At 40.3% G+C, this 20617-nt stretch overlaps 1 protein-coding gene across 1 annotated transcript; it reads right to left on the minus strand.

The window, feature by feature from the left end:
* Positions 1-10966: 10966 nt before the first annotated feature.
* CLEC3A (C-type lectin domain family 3 member A) lies at positions 10967-20186 on the minus strand. Its single transcript, XM_044255683.1, has 4 exons — positions 20147-20186; positions 18828-19079; positions 14300-14383; positions 10967-12573 (listed from the first exon to the last, which is right to left on the minus strand). Exons 2-4 carry the CDS (start codon positions 18940-18942, stop codon positions 12182-12184), a joined length of 591 nt encoding a protein of 196 aa, XP_044111618.1. The 5' UTR covers positions 18943-19079; positions 20147-20186; the 3' UTR covers positions 10967-12181.
* Between the last annotated feature and the right edge of the window lie 431 nt (positions 20187-20617).

Genomic DNA, 20617 nt, shown 5'->3' on the forward strand with positions numbered 1-20617 from the left:
ACTTGCTCCTGTTTTGCCAGGAGTCCATAATGGCTTGACAAACATCTGATCTATGGCTACAAAATTTAGATTTTCAGTGGATTGAAATAGAGGATTCTAAACTGGAGCTTTTGAGGCCTCTGAAACTGGGCGCCATGTGGCTGGTATATGTTCACACACTGGTGTTACGGGAGGAGCGCTCAAGCCTCCCAGAATGAACTCCGTAACCCCTGACAAAGTATAAGGCGTTTGGCTTAAAAACAAGCAAACTTCTTTGCCCCTCTTTTTTTGTCACTCATGTGTCCACTTCTTGATTTTTCCTGGTCTTGTTGAAAATAAGTCTTGGGTTGATACTCAGTCTGGAACTCTGGTGTGTCATGTGGATGACAGAATGGAAAATTGCAATCCGTCATAGCACTGCGCGTCTGGCAGTTAAACCATGTACCCGTGGCCCGGTTCTGGGCTTTTTTGCTCATTGCTCATCTGAGAATTGGGCATTGTGTTTTTGCTTGCTTTAAAATACCTGTTGGTGTTTTAATCTATCCTGCAAATATTTCCATAGTGTATTATACCAGGCTCTATTGCAGAGTCTTATGTGGTATACAGAAAACAAAAGTGACTTTAATCTCAATAGGCCCTCAATGTGTTTGAGACTTAAATAGAAGGAGTGGGAAGTGAACATCTATTGAACATTCTCATTTTGTCAGGCTCCTAAAAGCATCTATTATCCTGTTTGGATCGCAACAATCGGAGATTGCGATTGTCCATACCCTCAACTAACAATATTTTTTAAAAAAAGATTTTAACAACTGACAGTTTTTTGAAGCCAGAGGACTAGGGGCACCTGGGGGGACTCAGTCAGTTAAACATCTGCCTTTTGCTCAGATCATGATCCCAGGACCCTGGGATTGGGCTCCTTGCTCAGTGGGGAGCCTGCTTCTTCCTTTGCCCCTCTACCCTACTCATGTTCTCTCTCTTTCAAATAAAATGTTAAAAAACAAAAAACAAAAAAACACCAGAATACTAAGTCTCAGAGAATTTGGAGAATTTATCCTTAGTCAAACAGAAAATAAATGAAGTATTTTTAAAAAGTTCAAGTGCAGGGGTGCACTTGTTGCTGTTAATACATTGGAGTGCTTCCTCTTTCCTCTCTTACAGTGGGTGGTCAAGGAAGACCCAAGAAGTTCCTTTTAACTTTAAGCAGGGACTATTCTTACACCAGAGAGAACATTATCAGAGGAGGGTAAGGAAGAGAAGTCAGAACTGAAAGAAGGGCCTCCCCTTTCCCCTTTGTCCCACACTATGTATTTGACAGGAAAGGTCAACTCAAAGTAGCATGGCATAATTTTCAGAGTTGAAAGATCTGAGAAGAACACTCTAGTTGGGCTTCCTTTTCTCTGGGAAGGAAACTGAAGCTACGAAGAAGGAACTAACTGTCAATGCCACTTAAATGATTTAATAGTTAAAAGTATTTCATCCCCATCATCTCAGTCTGCCTTCCCAGGATGACATATGTCCAAACATATTTCTGCCCTAGATTTTTCCTAGAAAGTCCTAGACTTTTTTTTTTTTAAAGATTTTATTTATTTGACAGAGAGAAATCACAAGTAGACGGAGAGGCAGGCAGAGAGAGAGAGAGGGAGCAGGCTCCCTGCTGAGCAGAGAGTCCGATGCGGGACTCGATCCCAGGACCCTGAGATCATGACCTGAGCCGAAGGCAGTGGCTTAACCCACTGAGCCACCCAGGCGTCCCAGTCCTAGACTTTCAAGGCTAACATTATGATTGCATGATCATTTGCTGTGTAAAATCACACATGCTATGTTTGTGGGAATAAAATTACTACCTTTTGCACGTGTTTCACTTACTGGATTATAATAGAAGCATCCCAGAGGTTCATGGTTTAGAGAGGGAGACCTCAGAACAGGGCTACCCCATAACTCAGGGTCAGGAAACCAGTGCTAACTAAATATCTACTTGTGCTATATATGGTACTTGACACATACACATATTCCATTTAATGGTCAATAATAATTCTTTGAGCTCCATACTGGTAGATCTAATTTTAGTAGAAGACACTGAGTATCTGAGAGTTTAAGAAGTTTGCCTGATTTTATCTGGTAATTAGTCATTGGCGGAATCCATGTTCAAATTCAGGTTGACTAATTCCTACCTTTTCCCCCTCTACATACCCTAACCCTTTTTCAGTGCTTGGGACAGCAGGTGAGCATGCAGGATTTGGGATCTGAGAATGTCAGTCCAGGGGAGCTGAGAATGTTCTTCTGGGGTCTGGCTTTTATTCTGGCCTCCTTGGGAAAATGAGCAGATACTCACCACAGAGTATGTGTAGGAGGTATGGTTGTCATTGTCTCTACAGTTATGAAAATATGCTTACAGTAGATGACAGAAACAATGAAGAACAAGAATATTGGAATAAGACAAGAATACTAGAATAAGAACAAGAATACTAGAACAAGAACAAGAATAGCTAACATCATTGCATACTTACAGGTATCTGCTAAGGAACCTATGGACATTGTCTGATTCAATTCTCACAATGACCCATAGAGGCAGATACAGATCTACAGATGAGAAAATGAGCCTTGTAGAAGTTAGCTTGCCCCAGTTAACCAAACAAGTTTTTGAGTAAACTATGAAGTTAGGAACCTTACTGTGTACATAGGTCTTAACTGATTTCAGAACCTTAATTACTTTGTTGTGTTGCATCTAATATCAAGAGTGATTATTCATTCTGTATCCAGCAAACGAGCAACTACTAAACCACAGAAATCTTTTACTTCTGGGCAGCTCAGTTAAGTAAGTTTTATTGCCTGGTGTCAGACCTCTTTTATTTAGAGGGCTGCCAACCTGAGATAACCTCCTTATTTAGTTTGTTGGTAGTTATTCAGGCATTGGGGCTGCTGTTAATTTTAATTACTTGTTTGACCTTTGACTGCAATAAAATTCATCTGATTAAAAAGTATTTTCTTAACATAGAAACTTACCAACAAATACCAAAGGCATTCAGTCGACCAAGCCATACATGCTTGAATAAATAACCACAGAGCTTATAAAATGTCTGGCTGTGCCCTTGACATTTGTAAAGAGACATTTATGACTCCAGCACAATCTTTGCTACCATTAGGTTATTGCTAACATACCAATCTTAACTTGACCATCAGCTTTGATTTTCCCACTGGCAAAAGTAGCATGAGCTTTTCCTTTTTTGCATTTTTGGTGTTATACAGATCTCACCCCACATAAGATACACATGTGCACACATTCTCATATATACTTTCTCAACAAAAGAGGCTAACACAGTATAGACACTTAGCATTCTAAAATACAGAAAGCCAACAGAAACATTCTGTGGTGGACAGGGAGAGGGGCTTCAAAGATAACTGAAAGAATGTAAATTAAGCATAAAAGAGAATTTCTTCTTTGTTGGAAATTGGAGAAATCCAGTGAAGTTGGAGAGTTGTTATTTGCCAAGAATGTCCTTCTTGGAAGATGCTTGTAAATAGGGTCTTTTTCTTTGACAGTTCTTGGATGCAGGGAAAGACTCTTGGATTTTTAAGTTTTCCATCCATATGTTCTTTACTTAAATCTCTTGATTGCGCTTTTATTCTTTAGTTGTGGTATACAAATTGCTAGGCAGAAGTAACTTGGTGAAAATATTTGAGAGAATTGAAAAGAGGGAAGTATAGGTATGGCATTTTGCTTCTGGTCAGAATTTTCCTATAAAACTCATACATATGAAGACTGGTTTTGCTCCACAATTCTGAGATTGAGTATCCATAGTTATAACCTTCTCCCTAGATTGTAACCTGGAATGCAAGGTGGTCTCTGGGTACTGGATCTGTATTACTGGCAAGTGAAAAAGTTCTTAAGACTTGGTCTCCACTTCATCTTATTTTTCTTTCTCTTCACCTACCCCCTTTCTTTGAATTGGTAGATGCGCTCTAGCTGTTAAAAATGTCTGGTGTTTTGGACGCCTGGGTGGCTCGGTTGGTTGGGCGGCTGCCTTCGGCTCAGTCGTGGTCCCAGTGTCCTGGAATCAAGTCCCGCATCAGGCTCCTTGCTCGGCAGTGAGCTTGCTTCTCCCTCTGCCTCTGCCTGCCACTCTGTCTGCCTGTGCTCGCTCTCTCTGATAAATAAATAAAATCTTTTAAAAAAATGTCTGGTTTTTACTACAAAGTAGGCTGCAACTTTTATCAGTGGAAATCTTGGTTACTGAAATACTAAGCTTCCAAATGAATTTGTGGGCTTAACTGTAGAAATTTTTTGACAAGCACAAAAATATCAAAACAAATTGGTCCATTAAGTCCACTTACATTCATAAAACATTTTTCTCAATTTAAAAGTAATATATATGTTTATTTTAGAAAGTGTGTAAAATAAGGAAAACACAAAGAAGAAAATAAAATTCACCCATAAAATCCTATCATCCAGAAGTAACAGCTTATTAACAATTTAATGTATTCTTTTTCAATCTTGTGTGTTTGCAAATGGTTGTGTCTAAAACTCTAAAATAATATCTGTTTTGTTGTAAACTTAATAAATATTTGTCATATGGGAACGAGATGATTTATGTGACCAGGGTCTGTTGTGTTTTTGATTACTGTGAATGTTGTGTCAGTTACCGCTGTAAACAACATTAATCTATTGTAAGTTATTCCTGCTTGGTACCTGATTTCCTTTGGGTATTTGACCTTGAGAGCCTGCTCTCTAGACTTATCTACATAAATATGATAGTACATGTTGAGAGTACTAATAGATTAATTAGATAATATAGCCATATGTTAATGCTAATTTTAATTTTAATCTGTAGTATGCCCCCAGAAGCTAGTGGCAGCATGGGTTATTAGAACACTGACCCTGAAGCCATGCAAATACGGATTCTAATCCTGACTCTGCAACTTCCAACCTTCATGTCCTTAACAAATTACTTAATCTCTTTGAGCCTTAATTTCCCCATGGCTAAAATGACAGTAAGAACCCACATCATATGATTATTGTGTGATGAAATATATGTACAGAGAGAAAGAAATCACTAAATAAATTAGAATTAACCCACAGTGGGACTCAGAAAATTCCTTTAAGAAACAAACCATGGCTTATCATGCCATGTAAGTTTGTGTAAGTGAAAAAGCCATACTGTTAGAAGGCTAAACACCAGCCTGGGTTTTTTGCCTCAAATGATGCCATGCTAAAAGCAAGTATAGTGTTCACTCTTCAAAGAGAAACTCTAGGGCTGATGGAGCTGGCTAAATCTACACATTGGAAAATTTCCTTCATTTTAATCTTGTTTTTTTGAGCAGTTGGGAAACTTCTCAGAGCCACATGATAATTGATTTTTGTTCATTTGCTTCTGAAAAGATGAGGGCCTTTTTCTCTCTAGTCCTTGGATGTCAGCTTGCAGCCAAAGATAATTTTCATTTTCTAAGCCCCTCCTATAAGCAGCAGATTGTACAGTGCCCTTCTACCTGCACTGTCCCATAAAATTGTCACAAAAACTTATAAGGTAGTAGTGGTATGCACTTCCTAGATATTCTCAAATGTTAACCTGCATTTTACAGATGAGGAAGTCAGTTGCTTATTGTCTGTCAAAAAGCTGGTTTGATGACTCACTTTGCCCTTACAACGCGACAAGATAAGACAGTCATGTCCATGAGTTATCCCTGGACCCTGTGGTCAGCTGATATTGGGGGTAAATAGGCTAAGTCAGAGGAGATGTGTTTTCCCAGGCCCCGCCTCACCTTGGTGCCCAGGAGAAGGCAGAAGCCATGTCGCTTCTCCTTCCTCTCCAGGAGGCTGAACAGGTGCTCCTGGAAGACGCCGACCCTGATGAAAAATTGGCCGTTGCACTAGCAGCCTTCCAGGTTGTCGAAGTCCACTCCCAGCGGCTGAGGAAGCGGACGGTTCGGGGATCCAGCACAATTTGCTGCGGATGGCCCAGGAGCGGGCCTCGCGCGCTCCGTCGTGCACGGTCAGCTTCAGCACCCGGCCGGAGCGGACAGCGACAAGCGAGCCCTCCGCCCACGTACAGCCACACGGGTGTGCCGCCGCCGCAGCTGATCCGCAGCCGCCCAGACTGCCAGCCTCGGCAGCACCGCCGGCAGCGTGCCCAGCACAGCGTCCAGCGCCAGCGCCTCAGTGCCACCGACGGGCCCCGTGATCCCCGTGCCCATCGCCCCGCGCCTATTCCTAAGCCTGCCCCGGCTCTTGGGGGACACTGCGCTGCAGCAGCCACTCCCTTGCCCCGTGCAGGGCCCCACCCCTCCAGCCTGTCTCCTGGGAGTGTCAGCAGGCAGAGGCCCAAACACGTAAATACTTTCAAAAGTGGATGGAGCTAAGTATACCCCTTCATCATTGGGCTCGGGGCTTTGTCACCCTTGGTGTCTGTCCTTTTCATATCACTTCTTGAGACCTTTTAAGGCTCCCTTGTTGTACCCCTATGGTATTTCAAGATTATGTTTGTCGTGGTTTGTAATTATGTTCCTTGGTAACTTTTTATTTGATGCTGATCTCCTTTATGTTCTTTAGGGTAGGTCCAGTTCTTAGCACGACATGCCATTTGTGTAACCCAAAAAATATACCAATGTATATTGTTACCGGCTACCTATGAGGCTTCTTCCAAGCGCCAAAGCCTGTTTTTGTTTTTGTGTTAGCTCAATATGCTAATGAATATTTGCCAAAGTAAGCATTACCAAAAAGAATTTGAACTATTTATTTTTAATCCTAACAATTTTATAGGGTAAATATTACAGATACTATGAACCACTGAAATTACTGTTTCATTCCTCCTCAGCTTATTTACAGATTGGTGAAGGATTTAGCCAGTTAACATACTTCTCCCAGGTCACAGAACTAGTGAACACATAGATGCTGGTGTCCAAACCTAGCACAGACTGACTCCAAAGTTAGTGGCATTTATAGGGCCTGCTATTTCTTTGGTTTGTACAGTCCTTTTAGAAAGCAGCTTAGCACCAAGTTGCAAAGTGTTTAAAGTTATTCCCACCCTGTCATTCAGTAATCCCACTGGAAGTCTCTGAAAATCCAAAGTCAAAAACAAAACAAAACACAGGATTGCTTACAGAAAAAGAAAAAAGCAAAATTCCCATTTATTTAAATAAATATAAAACATGTATATTTAGTTGTTTAAGGAAAATCTAATCATTAAAGTGTTTGGAAAATTGCAATTATATATGTCCTTAAGGAATAACACATTGGAATATTATGGAACCATGGAAAGAACATTTTGAAAAAGCTAGGAAAATGGTTATTTTTATAAGCAAAATAAAGCTGGATATAACACTGGCTAATGAAGTATCCTTCCACAACTCTGAGTGGGTGTTGATAGAATTAGACACTGCTTGATGATAAAGACTGAGATAAAGGATAATTTCTAAAATTTTTTTTTTACGCTTCAGATTTTTTCTATGGTGAGATGTTTTGTTTTTATTATACAACAAACCTATAAAGATGCCCTAGAGAATGTGCTTGCTTATAAATTGTGTATGCAAATTTCAGCTCACTGTCCCGGAATGATCTCTCATTCCTACTGATAGTTGAGGAGTGGGGGCCCCAAACTTTATTCTCACCTGGTGTCCCATCTGTCATATGTGTGCAGTCTGGGTCTTTTGACTACAAGTCATTTGACCTTACCGGACCTTGGACTGTGCTGCCATGTTCCATGCTTTGCATTAGGAGACAGGAAACTGAATTCTGGTCTCTGCCCTTTCACTGGCTTGCTGGATGATTTGGGGTATCTCACTTTTCTCAGGGTCTCTCTTTCTTGGATTTTTGCCCTGCTGATTATAAGATGGCTTTCTTTGCTCTTCTCTCTTTTGATGGAGAGCGGTATCCAAAAGAGTTGATCAGGGGCACCTGGGTGGCTCAGTGTGTTAGAGTCTCTGCCTTCGGCTCAGATCATGATCTCAGGGTCCTGGGATCTAGCCCTGCATCGAACTCTCTGCTCAGCGGGGAGTCTGCTTCCCCCTTTCTCTCTGCCTGCCCCTCTGCCTAATTGTGATCTCTGTCAAATAAATAAAATTTTTAAAAAATAAAAATAAAAAAATAGAGTTGATCGTCATGTCTGATACTGCTCCCTCTGGTCACTCCATCTTTTTGTCCCTGTTTTATTTTCTTGTTACTGTTTTCATTTTGTCATTATACCATTTTGTTGTGTTGATCTTTCCACATTTTGTGATATCATTTTCAGAAATAACCTTGTTTATTTCTTTGCCTGTTTATTGCATGTTTGCTTATGTAGATAAAAGCTCTGTGAGATCGTAACCTAGCCTATCCTGACTGATATGGCAACAAAAACCCAACTCAAATGAAAAGGATAATTTGTCTTGTGTAGCTTGAAGGGTTGGAGTAGCTCCTAGAATTTACAGAAGTAGAAATCAGGACTTCAGAAATGGCAAGTTCCGCATTGTGTGAACACATAACTGTATGCGCTTATTTCTCCTACCCCTCCCCACCTCAGCATTTCTCATTACCGTATATCTTTGCTTTTCTTCACCCTACATGTTTCATCCATTTGGAAAGGAAGAATTCTGCCAGAAGCCTTAAATTCACTTGTTTCAATTTAACATTTCCAGCAGTTTCATTGCCCCCCATGTCAGAGGGCAGCCAGTGGAAAAGATTCTAATTGGTTTTTCTTGGGCTATGTATGCTTCTTTGAACCAGTCACACTAGGAATAGAATTGTCAGCAGTGCTTGCTCTTGTGTGTGTATGTTGGTGCGTGTTTTTTTTTAATTGTTAGCATAAATTCAATTTAGTATTTCTGTACAAAAACTTATTTAACTCATTGACCATTTTGTGGTGTTCAGTTTAGGTAGAACTGCCTAGTAATAACCGGTAGTCCACTTAACTTCCATATGTAAGTAGAGATACTCATATTTTCTTCTTATGCTCCAGTGATAGTTTTGCTCTCCTCCTATGCGCCCTGTTGTTACATCCTTGAGTGTAGGAACAATAACTTCCTTCTTTTCTGTCCCTCCAATATTAGGAAGAAAGTGCTTCATAGTTAGTAGCTACCCTCTGAATTTCTGACATCAGATTAAATGAGCTGCTTATTAACTAGCTGAGTTTGTGGGCTTCTCCATTCATTACATGAGCTTTATTTGGTGAGGATATGATTAGTTTTCACTACTCTGAAAGCAGGAAAGACTAAACTGTCTTTATTTTTAGTTTAAAAAATGCTATTCAGTAATGCTAGGGAAGAGAAAGAAATCATTGATCATTTCAATAAAGCCTCCTTCACATCATGAATTCGAGACTCTCATATTGATATTTCCTTTAACTAATCGATTTTTACCTTGTACCTCATTTAATGATATGGAGAGCAGTATCTGCCATAGGTAGAAAAATTGCTCTCAGGATTGTTCTCCACGCAGATAAACTGCAGATCTTACCCTTGACATTTGAGTTAAAGAAAAGCAGACGTGGAGGAATCCATCAGAGACTGTGTCTAGGCAAGTAACTGAAGCTTTAGGCCCTTACCAGCAGACTGTGGTGTGTGATGTAGTACTCTCGCTTTCAACTGTAAACTTTTAGAAATACAGAATCTGGGGCCATAGCACAGACCCTCAGGGTCTGCAATTTAAGAAGTTTCTCAGGTGATTTTTAACCATAAGTTTGAGATGCGCTGCTGCAGAGAGAAGAATCAGATTTCTGGAAGACCTGTAGGACCTTGAAGGTTGGGCTTTGAACATAATTGATATCTTCAGGAAGCCAGCTGTCTACCCTAGGGATGACAGTGTTGGCAAATGGTGATGTCCTCCTACCGTGAGCTTGTGTGAGACATTACTAATTTGCTCAGGGGACTCTTTCTGCCATACTTCATGATGCTTGTCCACATTCTCTACCTACTCTGGTAACTTTCATGGAGACAGAAAAGTTGGCCTGAGAGTTAAGATCTATTTATCAATCTCGCCTGAAGACCAGTTGTTGTTTGCTAAGTAGAGTTCAACAAGCAAAATAGACCAAAGGGAAATCTGGATTATTGAATCTTGCAGGTATGGCTTTTGGATAATTTGTTGGCCAAATAATAAAATCAAGGTCATGAGCTTGGACCTCAGCAAACTGGATAATCTCTTAATCCACTCCTTCTGGTCTTGCTCTGTCTCCTATCCATTTGCTCTTCCTCATGCTAAACTCATTTTGAATTCCTCTCACTAACCTTCATCTGTTCTTTTAAATTAATCTTTTCTTGATTTTTCTGGTTGGGGTACTTGGGAGAAGGATCATCCTAGCTATAAGCCCCATCTCCTGGAGGCCCAAACTCTGATACTGACGTGTATGAATGCTGATTTATATTCACCCTTTTGAAACAGACTCAGACTGAATGCCTTATCAAGGTCATCTGCTTGCCCAAAATGTTACCCCAAATGATAGAAACTGGGAGGATGGTTTAGAGTCCACTTCCATTGCCTACTTGAACAGGCTTGACATCGTCACAGTTCCCCCTCGGTTGGCACAGTTGTAGGATCTGAGTCAGCTTTTTGAATTCTGTTTACAATTCTACTACTTCCTGGAGTGTAATGTGGGGCAAATTAGCACATCTCTCTTTTTTCAGTTTGTTCTTCTTTCTGTGAAGTGAAATAAATCTAGAGCCTAATTCCCAGGGTTGCTCTGGAGATTAATGAGAATAATGTAAAATTTGGGACAGTACTTGGAGTATGCTGAGGTTTTACTACCATTAATGTCTACTAATTTCATTAGTGTCATAATCTTTGCAGGGATTCTGACTGTGATGGAATAGGGGATTGGTCAGGGTCCACCAAAAACAATTGTGGGGACAATTTTCTTTTTAATATTATCCTCTTCCCTCCAGACTTAATTCTTTATTATCATGTAAAATTATTCTCCTAAGACATTTAATCACCAGTTTAGTCAGATCCAGGGTATTTCCTCCCCCAAACTGTGTCAAGTTTGGTATAAACCAAAATAATTTGAATAACTAACCAACATCCAAATACATCCGCATCAACCAGAACTCAGGCTTTATTATTGTGCAGTGAAAAAAAACTAAAACTTAATTCCAAGCACATGTAACTGAAGTTTTCAGAGAAAGATATTGTTCTTAAAACATATTCAATATTTAAAGGAAAAAATGACATTTATTTGAAGAGCAGAATATACTTAGAATTGTTGGCTTATAAAAAGCCCATTTCCCCCAAGCCTAAGCTTTATAATTTCATATTAGGCAATGAAGTTCTTTTATATGATCTAAGACTATTTAATGGAAATAGCATTTGACAGAGTAAAATGTTACATAGGTGTATGACTCCAAAATAGTAGTATTTACATCCAATGTTCAATCTCCAAAGGTAGATTGCCCCAATACACTTTAATATATGCTTGTTTAGACATACATAAGTATATAAATGTAGAAAAGAAAACTGACATATATAATATCAACCCTCAGTTTCATCCAGGAGGATTAGGATACTAAAGCCAGGGAAAAGTAGACATATTTTTTTCCCTACTTTATTTTGCTATACAGTTGCCTTAAGGTTACCCGTTCAAGTCAGGAATCGTAATGTAATTCTGAGACTAGAAATTGACCAAATATCCTCCTTTATCATTTCCTTTCAGAACTTGTCAAAGCATTTTCAAAATCAGGGCAAGTATATGGTGGAGGAAGAGGGTCATGAAGAAAACCAAGTGAAATCAGAACACTTCTGAGACATCCATGTTCTGATGTGGCAAGAAGATGCAGCTCCCACCAGGGGATGCAGCAACTGAGAAAAGTTTATGGGCTAGCAAGGTGCCGGGACTGGGATGGAACAGACGGGACATCAGATTGAGAGATTTCTGGATTTTATCACACCCAGAGTCTCTGACTGAGAGAATTCTCATCAATCAAATATATACTAAACTTTCAAGAGAAAATCATCCAGGTAACTGTTGTGTTTTTAACATAGACCTCCTTTCTGTACAAGGGAAAGTGGGAAGGGTTTGATAGTCCATTTTGCAGAAGCCATATTAACAGTGTGCACATACCTAGATCATTATTTTCTGATCTTGTACACCCCATGGAGGGCAAAATCACAAGGAAATGTGGTAACAAAACTGGCTGACTCCTGTATTCCCATGGACACAGATGCCCATGTGACAATTCTGACTTACTCTTGCAAACCATCAGGCTGTAAATCCATGACTGATCTTACATTTTTGAGAAGGCCCTATTAAGGGATGATAAATTCGCATATGTACCTCTTGCTACTACGACAGACCTCATCACTCCATTTGCCCTGAGCTGACTGGGAGAACAGGGCACAGTTTTCTCGCTTACCACCGTTGGGCTGTGCACGGTCCCAGTTGAGGAAGGAGATGGTGACTCCATGGACATCAACAAACTTTCCCTCTGTCACCATGTCATTGATGCCTAACCAAAAGTCGTTGACACCCGGCAGACTTCTTTTACCATAGTCTCGGAGGGCATTGATTTCGTCGGAGTTCCTGGGGATAACCAAGGTTCCTCCCTTGGAGATGCAGTCTTCATTGGCTTCATGGAAGTGCTTCAAGCCTTCTGAAGCAAGGTAGCATTTCCTGTGAACTTTTGTGCCTCGGAGACAGACTGTAAAAATGTGAAATTTGATATAATAAGATGCCTTTTGAGTGTTCACATCCAGGATTGGACTTGAAAAATAGCAGTTAATATTTGTGGAATGAATGCTGTGTCATCATAATGATGAGTTAATATTTATGGAGATTTTGTGTGTCAGACCCTGTGCCAAGCACTTTATGATGATGAACTCATGTAATATCTCAGCAATCACATGAAGTGAGATTTTATTACTCCCATCTGTCCACATCAGGATAGTGAGGCTTACAGAAGTTGTTACTTGCCATGACTTAATGTATAAAAACACAACTTACATAACATATAAGATCATAACTATACAAACCCAGGTCTGTCTCACCCGTCAACCATTTTCTGGCCTTGTGCTGCTCTGATATACACATGCTTGTTAGTTTGCACAGCTCTCCTTGGAACTTTTGGAACTGGGTGGTATTTCATAATTAGTTAACAAACAAACACAAACAAAAGTCTGAGTTGACATATAGAGCAACAGTAGTTTTGTTATCCAAATAACTCAGCCCTGTTAACTCTGTTCAGGTTATCCAGGATAAACCAAACATAAATATTATTTTAGGGCGAAGCATTGGAGAACCAGGATCTGACATTTGTTAGGTTTGTAATTGTTGGAGAAAACACTTAATTTTTCTGTGCCTCAGTTTCCTCATCTGTAAAATGAGGATCTTCATAATGGCACCTGTCTCATAAGTTGCTGGAGGACTAATGTGTTCATGGTTGTAGAGTATTTTTAGTGCCAAATGGTGGGTAAAGCGTTAATAAAACTCTGTTGCCTTCTACATGGGCATTTGATCTTCCTTTAGCTTCTGAATTCTGTTCCTAGAAAGCTGATAAAGGGAATCTGTCAACAGAATTACTGGGCAAAATTGTTCATGGTAAAAACGACCTTGAACTGATAACATATAGCTGGCCTGGGAGTTATAAATCCTTAATGGAAGGCTGTAACTTTAGTCTTCCCTGAAAGTGGTAACTCATAATTGGACAGGTCTCTTGCAGGACCCATGAAGTTCTGCTTTTGGAGTTGCTATGTAAGGTATTGGATCCTCTGGGTATAAGCCTTGTGGGCAAGGGCTATTCTTGAACCCATTCAGTATAGCTCTATTTTCCTTACCCCTGGGATCCAAGGAGGGTCACTCCTGGACAACAGGTATAGAGGGCATCGCTTGCTGGGAGCTCTACCCCTGTGTAAAGAGGAATGCCAAGTTGTGGTTCTAACCAGTGGCCTTCCGTTTGCATCTGGCACATCATGTGGCCAGAGTGAGTCCTGTGATCCTGCGTTTAGTTGAACCTCAGCAGATCTCCAAGTAGGCACTTAGTAAACATCCAATGAATGCTAATTATTTTTGCCAATCAATATTTGCTTCAATTCTGTTTCTTTGCCTATTAGAGAAGAATTATGGACAAATTTTCAAAAATGCATTGTTGAAATGTGTATTCGTATTTCTGTACTATCCATATATAGGAGAAGGGAGTGGAAAATCAAGCTGAATTCCCCAAACAGTTGTCTCCTCAGCTTTTTTTTTTTCCTTTTTATTATTTTTCCAGCTTTTGAGTCCTTTTCTCCTGGACACCTCTCTGGGTTGTCAATGTCCCTTTTAAAATTGTCACCTAGAATTTGACATGTACCCTAGGTATGGTTTGAATTTCTGGCAAATCATGATTTCCTGTCTCTTTTGAGACGAAGCATTGATGAGTCAGGTCTTACCTGTCTGTAGGGCTTGCATTTCCTTCAGGGCATTGACTTCTCTCCAGAGCTTCTCAACTTGAGTCTTCAGGTCTCCATCCTTTTCTGGGGATATTTTAGGGTGGGGTAGGGTAGGAGGAATGAAAAGCATATTATTAAAATAAAATTAAAGCTATGGAACCCAGAATCTAAGGTGAGGGTGGTTTTGTTGAAACTGAGCCAAGTGTACATGAGAATTAATGCGTGAAAATAAGTTGGCCATGAAGGTTCATAAGAGCTTGATTGTGGTAATAATACTAGATGATCCTTCTGTGAGAGAGGGCTGCTATGCCTCTCCCCCATGCTGTGGGACTCTCCCTCCATCAGGCGTCAGATTTACTGACTTTCAGAGCATCTTAGACCAAGGTATGTCATCTCGGGATCCATTCCTTTGGGTTCCTCCTGCCAGGAACAAACATTCTTGCTTCAGCACTTGTCCATCTCCTCACTGAGCTGAAATATCTTTTCTAGAATCCTTTTCTGGCTATCATCTCTATACTAGCATCTGTCTGACTAATCTCTTTTCTTTGAACCTTTACTTTTCTTCAGAGCACTTTTCTCTATAATTATTTTTACTTATTTAATTTTGGGTGTCTTACTGTCCATGGTGCTCCTGATGCTTAACACAATGCTTGGCACATAATAGCTGTTCATAATGCTTGTTGAATGAATGAACAAGATTCTAGGACTGATGGGGTCTATCTTAGGAATAGACAGTTTGAACTCTTTGGAGGCAAGAATTATAATAAACTGTAATAAATAACAAAAAGAAAAAAATACTAAGAACCGTCATACACTGTGTACCAGGCGCTTAATTCTTTCAGTATTCCTGTGAAATAAACATCATTACTGTCCTCAGTTCACAGAAGAAATAGAGGCACAGGAATGAACCTGCTTTAGGTCAGCCAGTGAATAAGGTGCAATTAGGATTTGACTATGTCTTACTCCAAGTCTGTGCTCTTTACATCCTTCTGATCTGCTCCTGCACAGTAATTGCCTGATCCCTAGCACATGGCCTTGGACTGAGAACATGCTTAAAGCTTGGTATGAACTGTCACCACCTGCCTCCTTACATAGATGCCATATGGGGAATCTGTGTTCTATTCTGGATTTTTCAGGATAGTCCTAAATCCACACATGCTGATTCATCATCCTCTTAAACATAAGCTTTGCAAGCCAGGTGTTTCCACATTGAGTTAGGAAAGCCTTCTGGGTTCCCAGGAGTGGACCCCATCTGTGTTTCATGTGATATTGCACATCACTTCTGAAAGCATCCAGTAGCTTAGCTCAGAAATACAGTACCCCAAGAATTTCCTCAAAGAGACCATTCAATCCAGAATAAATGTAAGGGTACATTCAGAATGCAGAACCACCAACTGTTGGAGGCCAGGCTCACCAAGACCACTGAAGACTTTCTTCCAAGTTTCAAGTTGTCAGCCATACAAATGTCATCCCCTTTCTCTCTCAGCTTCCTGCTCCATTCCATATAAATATGTGGCCTCTACAGGGAAGCTGTAATGTTGTAATTAACATGAAGACATGAATAATATTAGGCTCATGGGAGATCATTATGGGAATCATTATCCAGGTGACTTGGCTTCTCCTTCTAACCTCTGTGACAAATGAGGATGTGTTTTGTCTACAGTGAATACAGGGACTAACTATTTCAATGTAAAATTGAATTTTATTTGTTTCTGCAACATATAATTTATTGAGACCTATGAATTAAATACCAGGGAAATTTTGTTTTTTAGTTAAATAAGTCCCTTGTTTGCCATTTTGAGTAGAACAAAAACAAAAACAACAACAACAAACTCCCTCTCATTTTATTATTGTTTTTCTCCAGAAGTAGTTTCCATGTAGAAATGCAGAATTAATCTGGAAAATCACCAGTAAACCTATGGAATATATATATACCTCCACCTCATGAACAACCAAAGAAAGGTCAACATTCTTAACAGTCAAAGAAATGCAAATTAAGAGAGGCATTTTGGTTTTTGGTGAGGTTGACTGAGCTTAAGCTGTGATACAATGTTAAGTTGTCAAGGTGTGTGGGAATGGCCATATACTGACCATGGGAGCAGTGTAGGTTGACACACTTATTTTGGGAGACAGTTGGAAAGTGTAATGAAGCTGCAGTTTTCTAGAGGAGTATCTTAACTGAGGCAGTGGATCAAAAACAAAGTAGATGGGAAGCCACACAGAAGTTCACCAGGAGGGGCACCTGGGTTGCTCAGTGGTTAAAATCTCTGCCTTTGGCTCCGGTCATGACCTTAGGGTCCTGGTATCGAGCCCTGCATCGGGCTCCCTGCTCAGTGGAGAGCCTGCTTCCCCACTCTCTCTCTCTGCCTGCCTCTCTGCCTCCTTGTGATCTTTGTCTGTCAAATAAATAAATAAAATCTTAAAAAAAAAAAAAAAGAAGTTCACCAGGAGACAACAGATGACATGAATCATGACCCACCTATGTAGTGGAATATTATGCAGCCTCTGGAAGGACTTATGCATCCCTTATGTTGATAGTTATCCAAGATTTGGTAGATGAAATAAATTAATAGCCAGTCCTTATTTGGCTAAAAATAGAAGGTTTTAATTGGGAATGTTATTTTAACTGGGAATGTTATTTCCCAATAAGTAATAGTGGGTAGTTCTGTGAAGAGGTTTGAAAGAGAAAAAAACAGCCTTCACTTTTGATTTCATAAAGTTGGTATAATCCCCAGGTACTTAAAATGTTTTCAAATTGTATGTGTTAGTGGAGAGAGAAGTGTTTGGTAAGTTTAGGCTTACTGCTTCACTTACTGCTGTAGAATCTGTTTTCTTGGACTTCCTAGCAAAAACTCACAAAAATTCCTTTGGGAGGATGACGCTGAAGAGGTGTGCACAGTCAGTTAAAAGGCAAACAAGGAAAAGCATGTGTGCACACTGCGTGTGGTTAGGGATGGGGTGGGGTGAGAGCTACATGACCTGAACCAAATGATCTCAGAAACATCCCACAGCGCGCGCGCGCGCACGCACACACACACACACACACACACACACATGTTCACACCCCTTCCCACATCCCTGCTGGGTGGTCACTGCTTTGCCACTGCTTCCCAGCAGTGAAGAGATGCTGACACCAAAAATACACCCTATCATCACACAGTATCTCCTACTTCCCCCTTTCCCCCGCCCTCATCTTCACCGGTATACTTTATCACTCCTGATATTTTAATCTTCCATTTAAAAGAGGTAACAGGAAAGTTTAATATTGTATAAGGGAAAAGATTCCACTGAAGAAACCTTGTATCAGACTGAAATCATAGAAATAAATACCCCCTTTGCAAGGCACTTTATAGTATCCAAAACACAACACCCGAGACAAGCCTCCTTTTACCCACCACTCATCCGTGTGTGTCAAGTCTGGCTTGCACTTTGTGGGTATGTTTCCTGTGTTTTGTTACTACTGAAGTGAAATCGATAAGGAAGTAGTGTCATAATATTGACCTTGAAATACGCTGAAACGAAAATGAAAATGACTCAGAGGATGAGATAAAACATCACTCTTTGTCTCCCTTGATGCTTTTTCCTTCATGCTGTGCTTCCAGCATATTGCAAATAAATTGCTCTCATCTTTGTTCTTTGCAAGATTTTTTTTTAAAGATTTACTTACTTGAGAGAAAAAGAGAGTGAGCAGGGGGAGAGGCAGAGGGAGAGAGAGAATGTCAGGCCGACTCCCACTGAGTGCAGAGCCCAACGCAAGGCTCAGTCTCACGACCCTGAGATCATGACCTGAGCTGAAATCAAGAGACGATCACTTAACTGACTGAGCCCCCGAAGAACCCCTGTTTTTTTCTCTTTTGCCTCTTAACCCAGTTCAAGCCACCCAGACTTTAGGATTGCTTAGAGAATCAGTTTTGCATTAAAATATTTTTGATGCTGTATGACTTTGCATAATGACATATCTTTAAATTTAAAAACAGATTCAATTTCTTTCTGAGATGAAAAAACTTAAATGTGTAGGATAGACTGTCTTTACATTGTCAAGGGTATGAAAATATATCTGCGTGATAACCAGTGAGAAAATGGTCTAACTTTGACTATACTTTTAAAAAGATTATAGTTATCTTACAAATATATTTGAACAGTTATACAGTATCTAGGAATGAAACAGTATATTCTAATTACTGTCAGTCTTTTCTACTTGATGTGTTGTTCATAATAACCAGATATCCACCTATCCAGGTTAACTTGCTCTGAAGAACATTCTGCCTGGCTAAGCTCACTTGAGAAAGGATATACAATACAGACATTTTTTTCTATTAAAAAAAGGACCTACGTGTGATTCCTTTAAATATCAAAATGTTCCGGAAAATTTAAAGGTCACTCAGTCCCCTGAACTGCCATATCTGCATGATAGCATGGTGCTATCACCAGAGGCAGTTGTGCTGGAGGAGTCTGGAAATGAACATTGCCCAGTTCCTCCCCACACTGCGCACACCTAGAATTTTGCTGGCCTGAAAAGCCCCGTTACCTTTCACTCGGCGTTTACTGTGCTTCTTGGCTTTAAATTTGGACGTGTGGCTGGTGGTCTGGTCCAGGAGTAAGGTGATAACCAGGATGTAAATTACAAGTCCATTCTTTGCCATGGCTCGAGGTCAGGTCTGGTGCCCACTTTGCCAGCTCCAGTGAAGTAGCGGAGAGCAAGAAGGCTGCACAGCCTCATCTTGCCCTGGAGCGCCTGGGGCCAGCTTTATAAAAGTGCGTGTGAAGGTTGGCTGGACTCCTGCTGACGAAATGTTTGAATTCCTAGGCTGCCCACAGTATGAGGTGGCCCCTTGTTCTTGTGTCTCATGTTAGACTTCTCTTGTTTTTAATGTTCCTATTACATTCTCTACTTCACTTGCCTTTTCAGAGTAAATCGGAGTTAACTAAGGGATTAAGGCCTTTGCCTGCTTTCTTCTTCTTCTTTCTTAAAGTCCAGGAGGTTTGGAGTCTCTCTGTGAAGACCCCAGTATTTAAGCCCTTGATTTGGAGCTCTGAAGTTCACTTAATGATCTAGGAAATTCAGCCCTGTTTTCAGGGCCAACAAATAAAGCACACACACACACCCCAAAAGTAGGAAAGCTCCTGCCTGTGTATGAGTGTGTGTGTGTGTGTGTGTGAGAGAGAGAGATAGAGAGAGAGAGAGAGAGATGCCAGAGTCTCCACACACTCAAGGGTCTACACAGCTCAAGTGAAACTTGGGAATGGTTTGCTCACAGAGTATAATAGGGATGGCCAAAGGGATGGTCCATGATCAGACAGAAAGCTTTCTTTTAGGATTTTTTGAATTCATCAGGAGTTACATTTTTGGGAAAAATACCTTAGAATGAAAAGAAAATTAAGGTGAATAATTATTTCTGTAAGAATTAACGTAAAACATCAACTCCAGCTGTTTTGCAAATCCCCATCACCCAACACGTTCTGCCTTGCAATTACCCCAAACACTTAAAAAATACTTTGAAAGAGAATATAGAAATAACAGAAGAATAGAATGAAAGACTTAGTATAATTATTCTTACCTTAACAATGGGCTTTTTAGGACAAGTACTAGGAACCAGATGGGCTTTTGTATCAAAAGCAAGGGATGTCCATTATCTTTCTTTTTCTTTTTGAGACAACATAAGATCAAGGGCTGATTGATTCCCTCTGGATCTTGGAAAACCAGTCTAATCTGGCTTCATTGCCTTCCTGTGAGAGCCTCTTTGTACCCTACCCATGTATTAACACTGAAACAAGAACACTGACAAAGAAAAGTCTGACATGATTTAGCAATGTAAATGTGAAATAAAGAATAAAGAGTTTACTTACAATGCAGACTCCTTGTACTGACTGGGCAGTCTGTGAGTAGGCACTTCACAGCGTCGTGGAAACAAGCTGAGCTGGGTTCAGGTTTGTATTTCACCCCTTTATCAGCTGTGTGCTATTGGGCAAGTCACCGAACCTGTCTGGGCCTGTTCTCACACAGAGCTAGGAATGCCTACTTCATAGGGCTGCTGGAAAGAGTAAATGAAGTCATAACTATAAGACCTTAGCACAATGCCTGGTGCTTAATGATAGGAATAGTAACAGCACCTGTAACATCCTTACTGTTGGTTATAATAGTATGTACACTCCATTCCATGGAGCACTGGATCTGTTTATTCTTCACAGCAAGCCTATGGGATAAATATTCTCTCCATTTACAGATGATTGAATCTGAGCCTCAGGAAAGTTAAGCGTACTTGTTCATCACTCAGATTCCAGTGGAATTGGAGTAGAATTTAAAATCTGTTTTAAATG

Source organism: Neovison vison, chromosome 7 (assembly GCF_020171115.1).
Source record: "Neovison vison isolate M4711 chromosome 7, ASM_NN_V1, whole genome shotgun sequence".
In the NCBI taxonomy this organism is placed as follows: domain Eukaryota; kingdom Metazoa; phylum Chordata; class Mammalia; order Carnivora; family Mustelidae; genus Neogale; species Neogale vison.

What these genes read in the sequence shown, in the direction of transcription:
- CLEC3A (XM_044255683.1), bottom strand. Translation starts at nt 18,942, where the DNA reads ATGGCAAAGAATGGACTTGTAATTTACATCCTGGTTATCACCTTACTC. An exon ending in CAGTAAACGCCGAGTGAAAG is followed by an intron (nt 14,384 to 18,827) that starts GTAACGGGGCTT and finishes AAATATCCCCAG; the next exon opens with AAAAGGATGGAGACCTGAAG. An exon ending in AATGCAAGCCCTACAGACAG is followed by an intron (nt 12,574 to 14,299) that starts GTAAGACCTGAC and finishes ACATTTTTACAG; the next exon opens with TCTGTCTCCGAGGCACAAAA.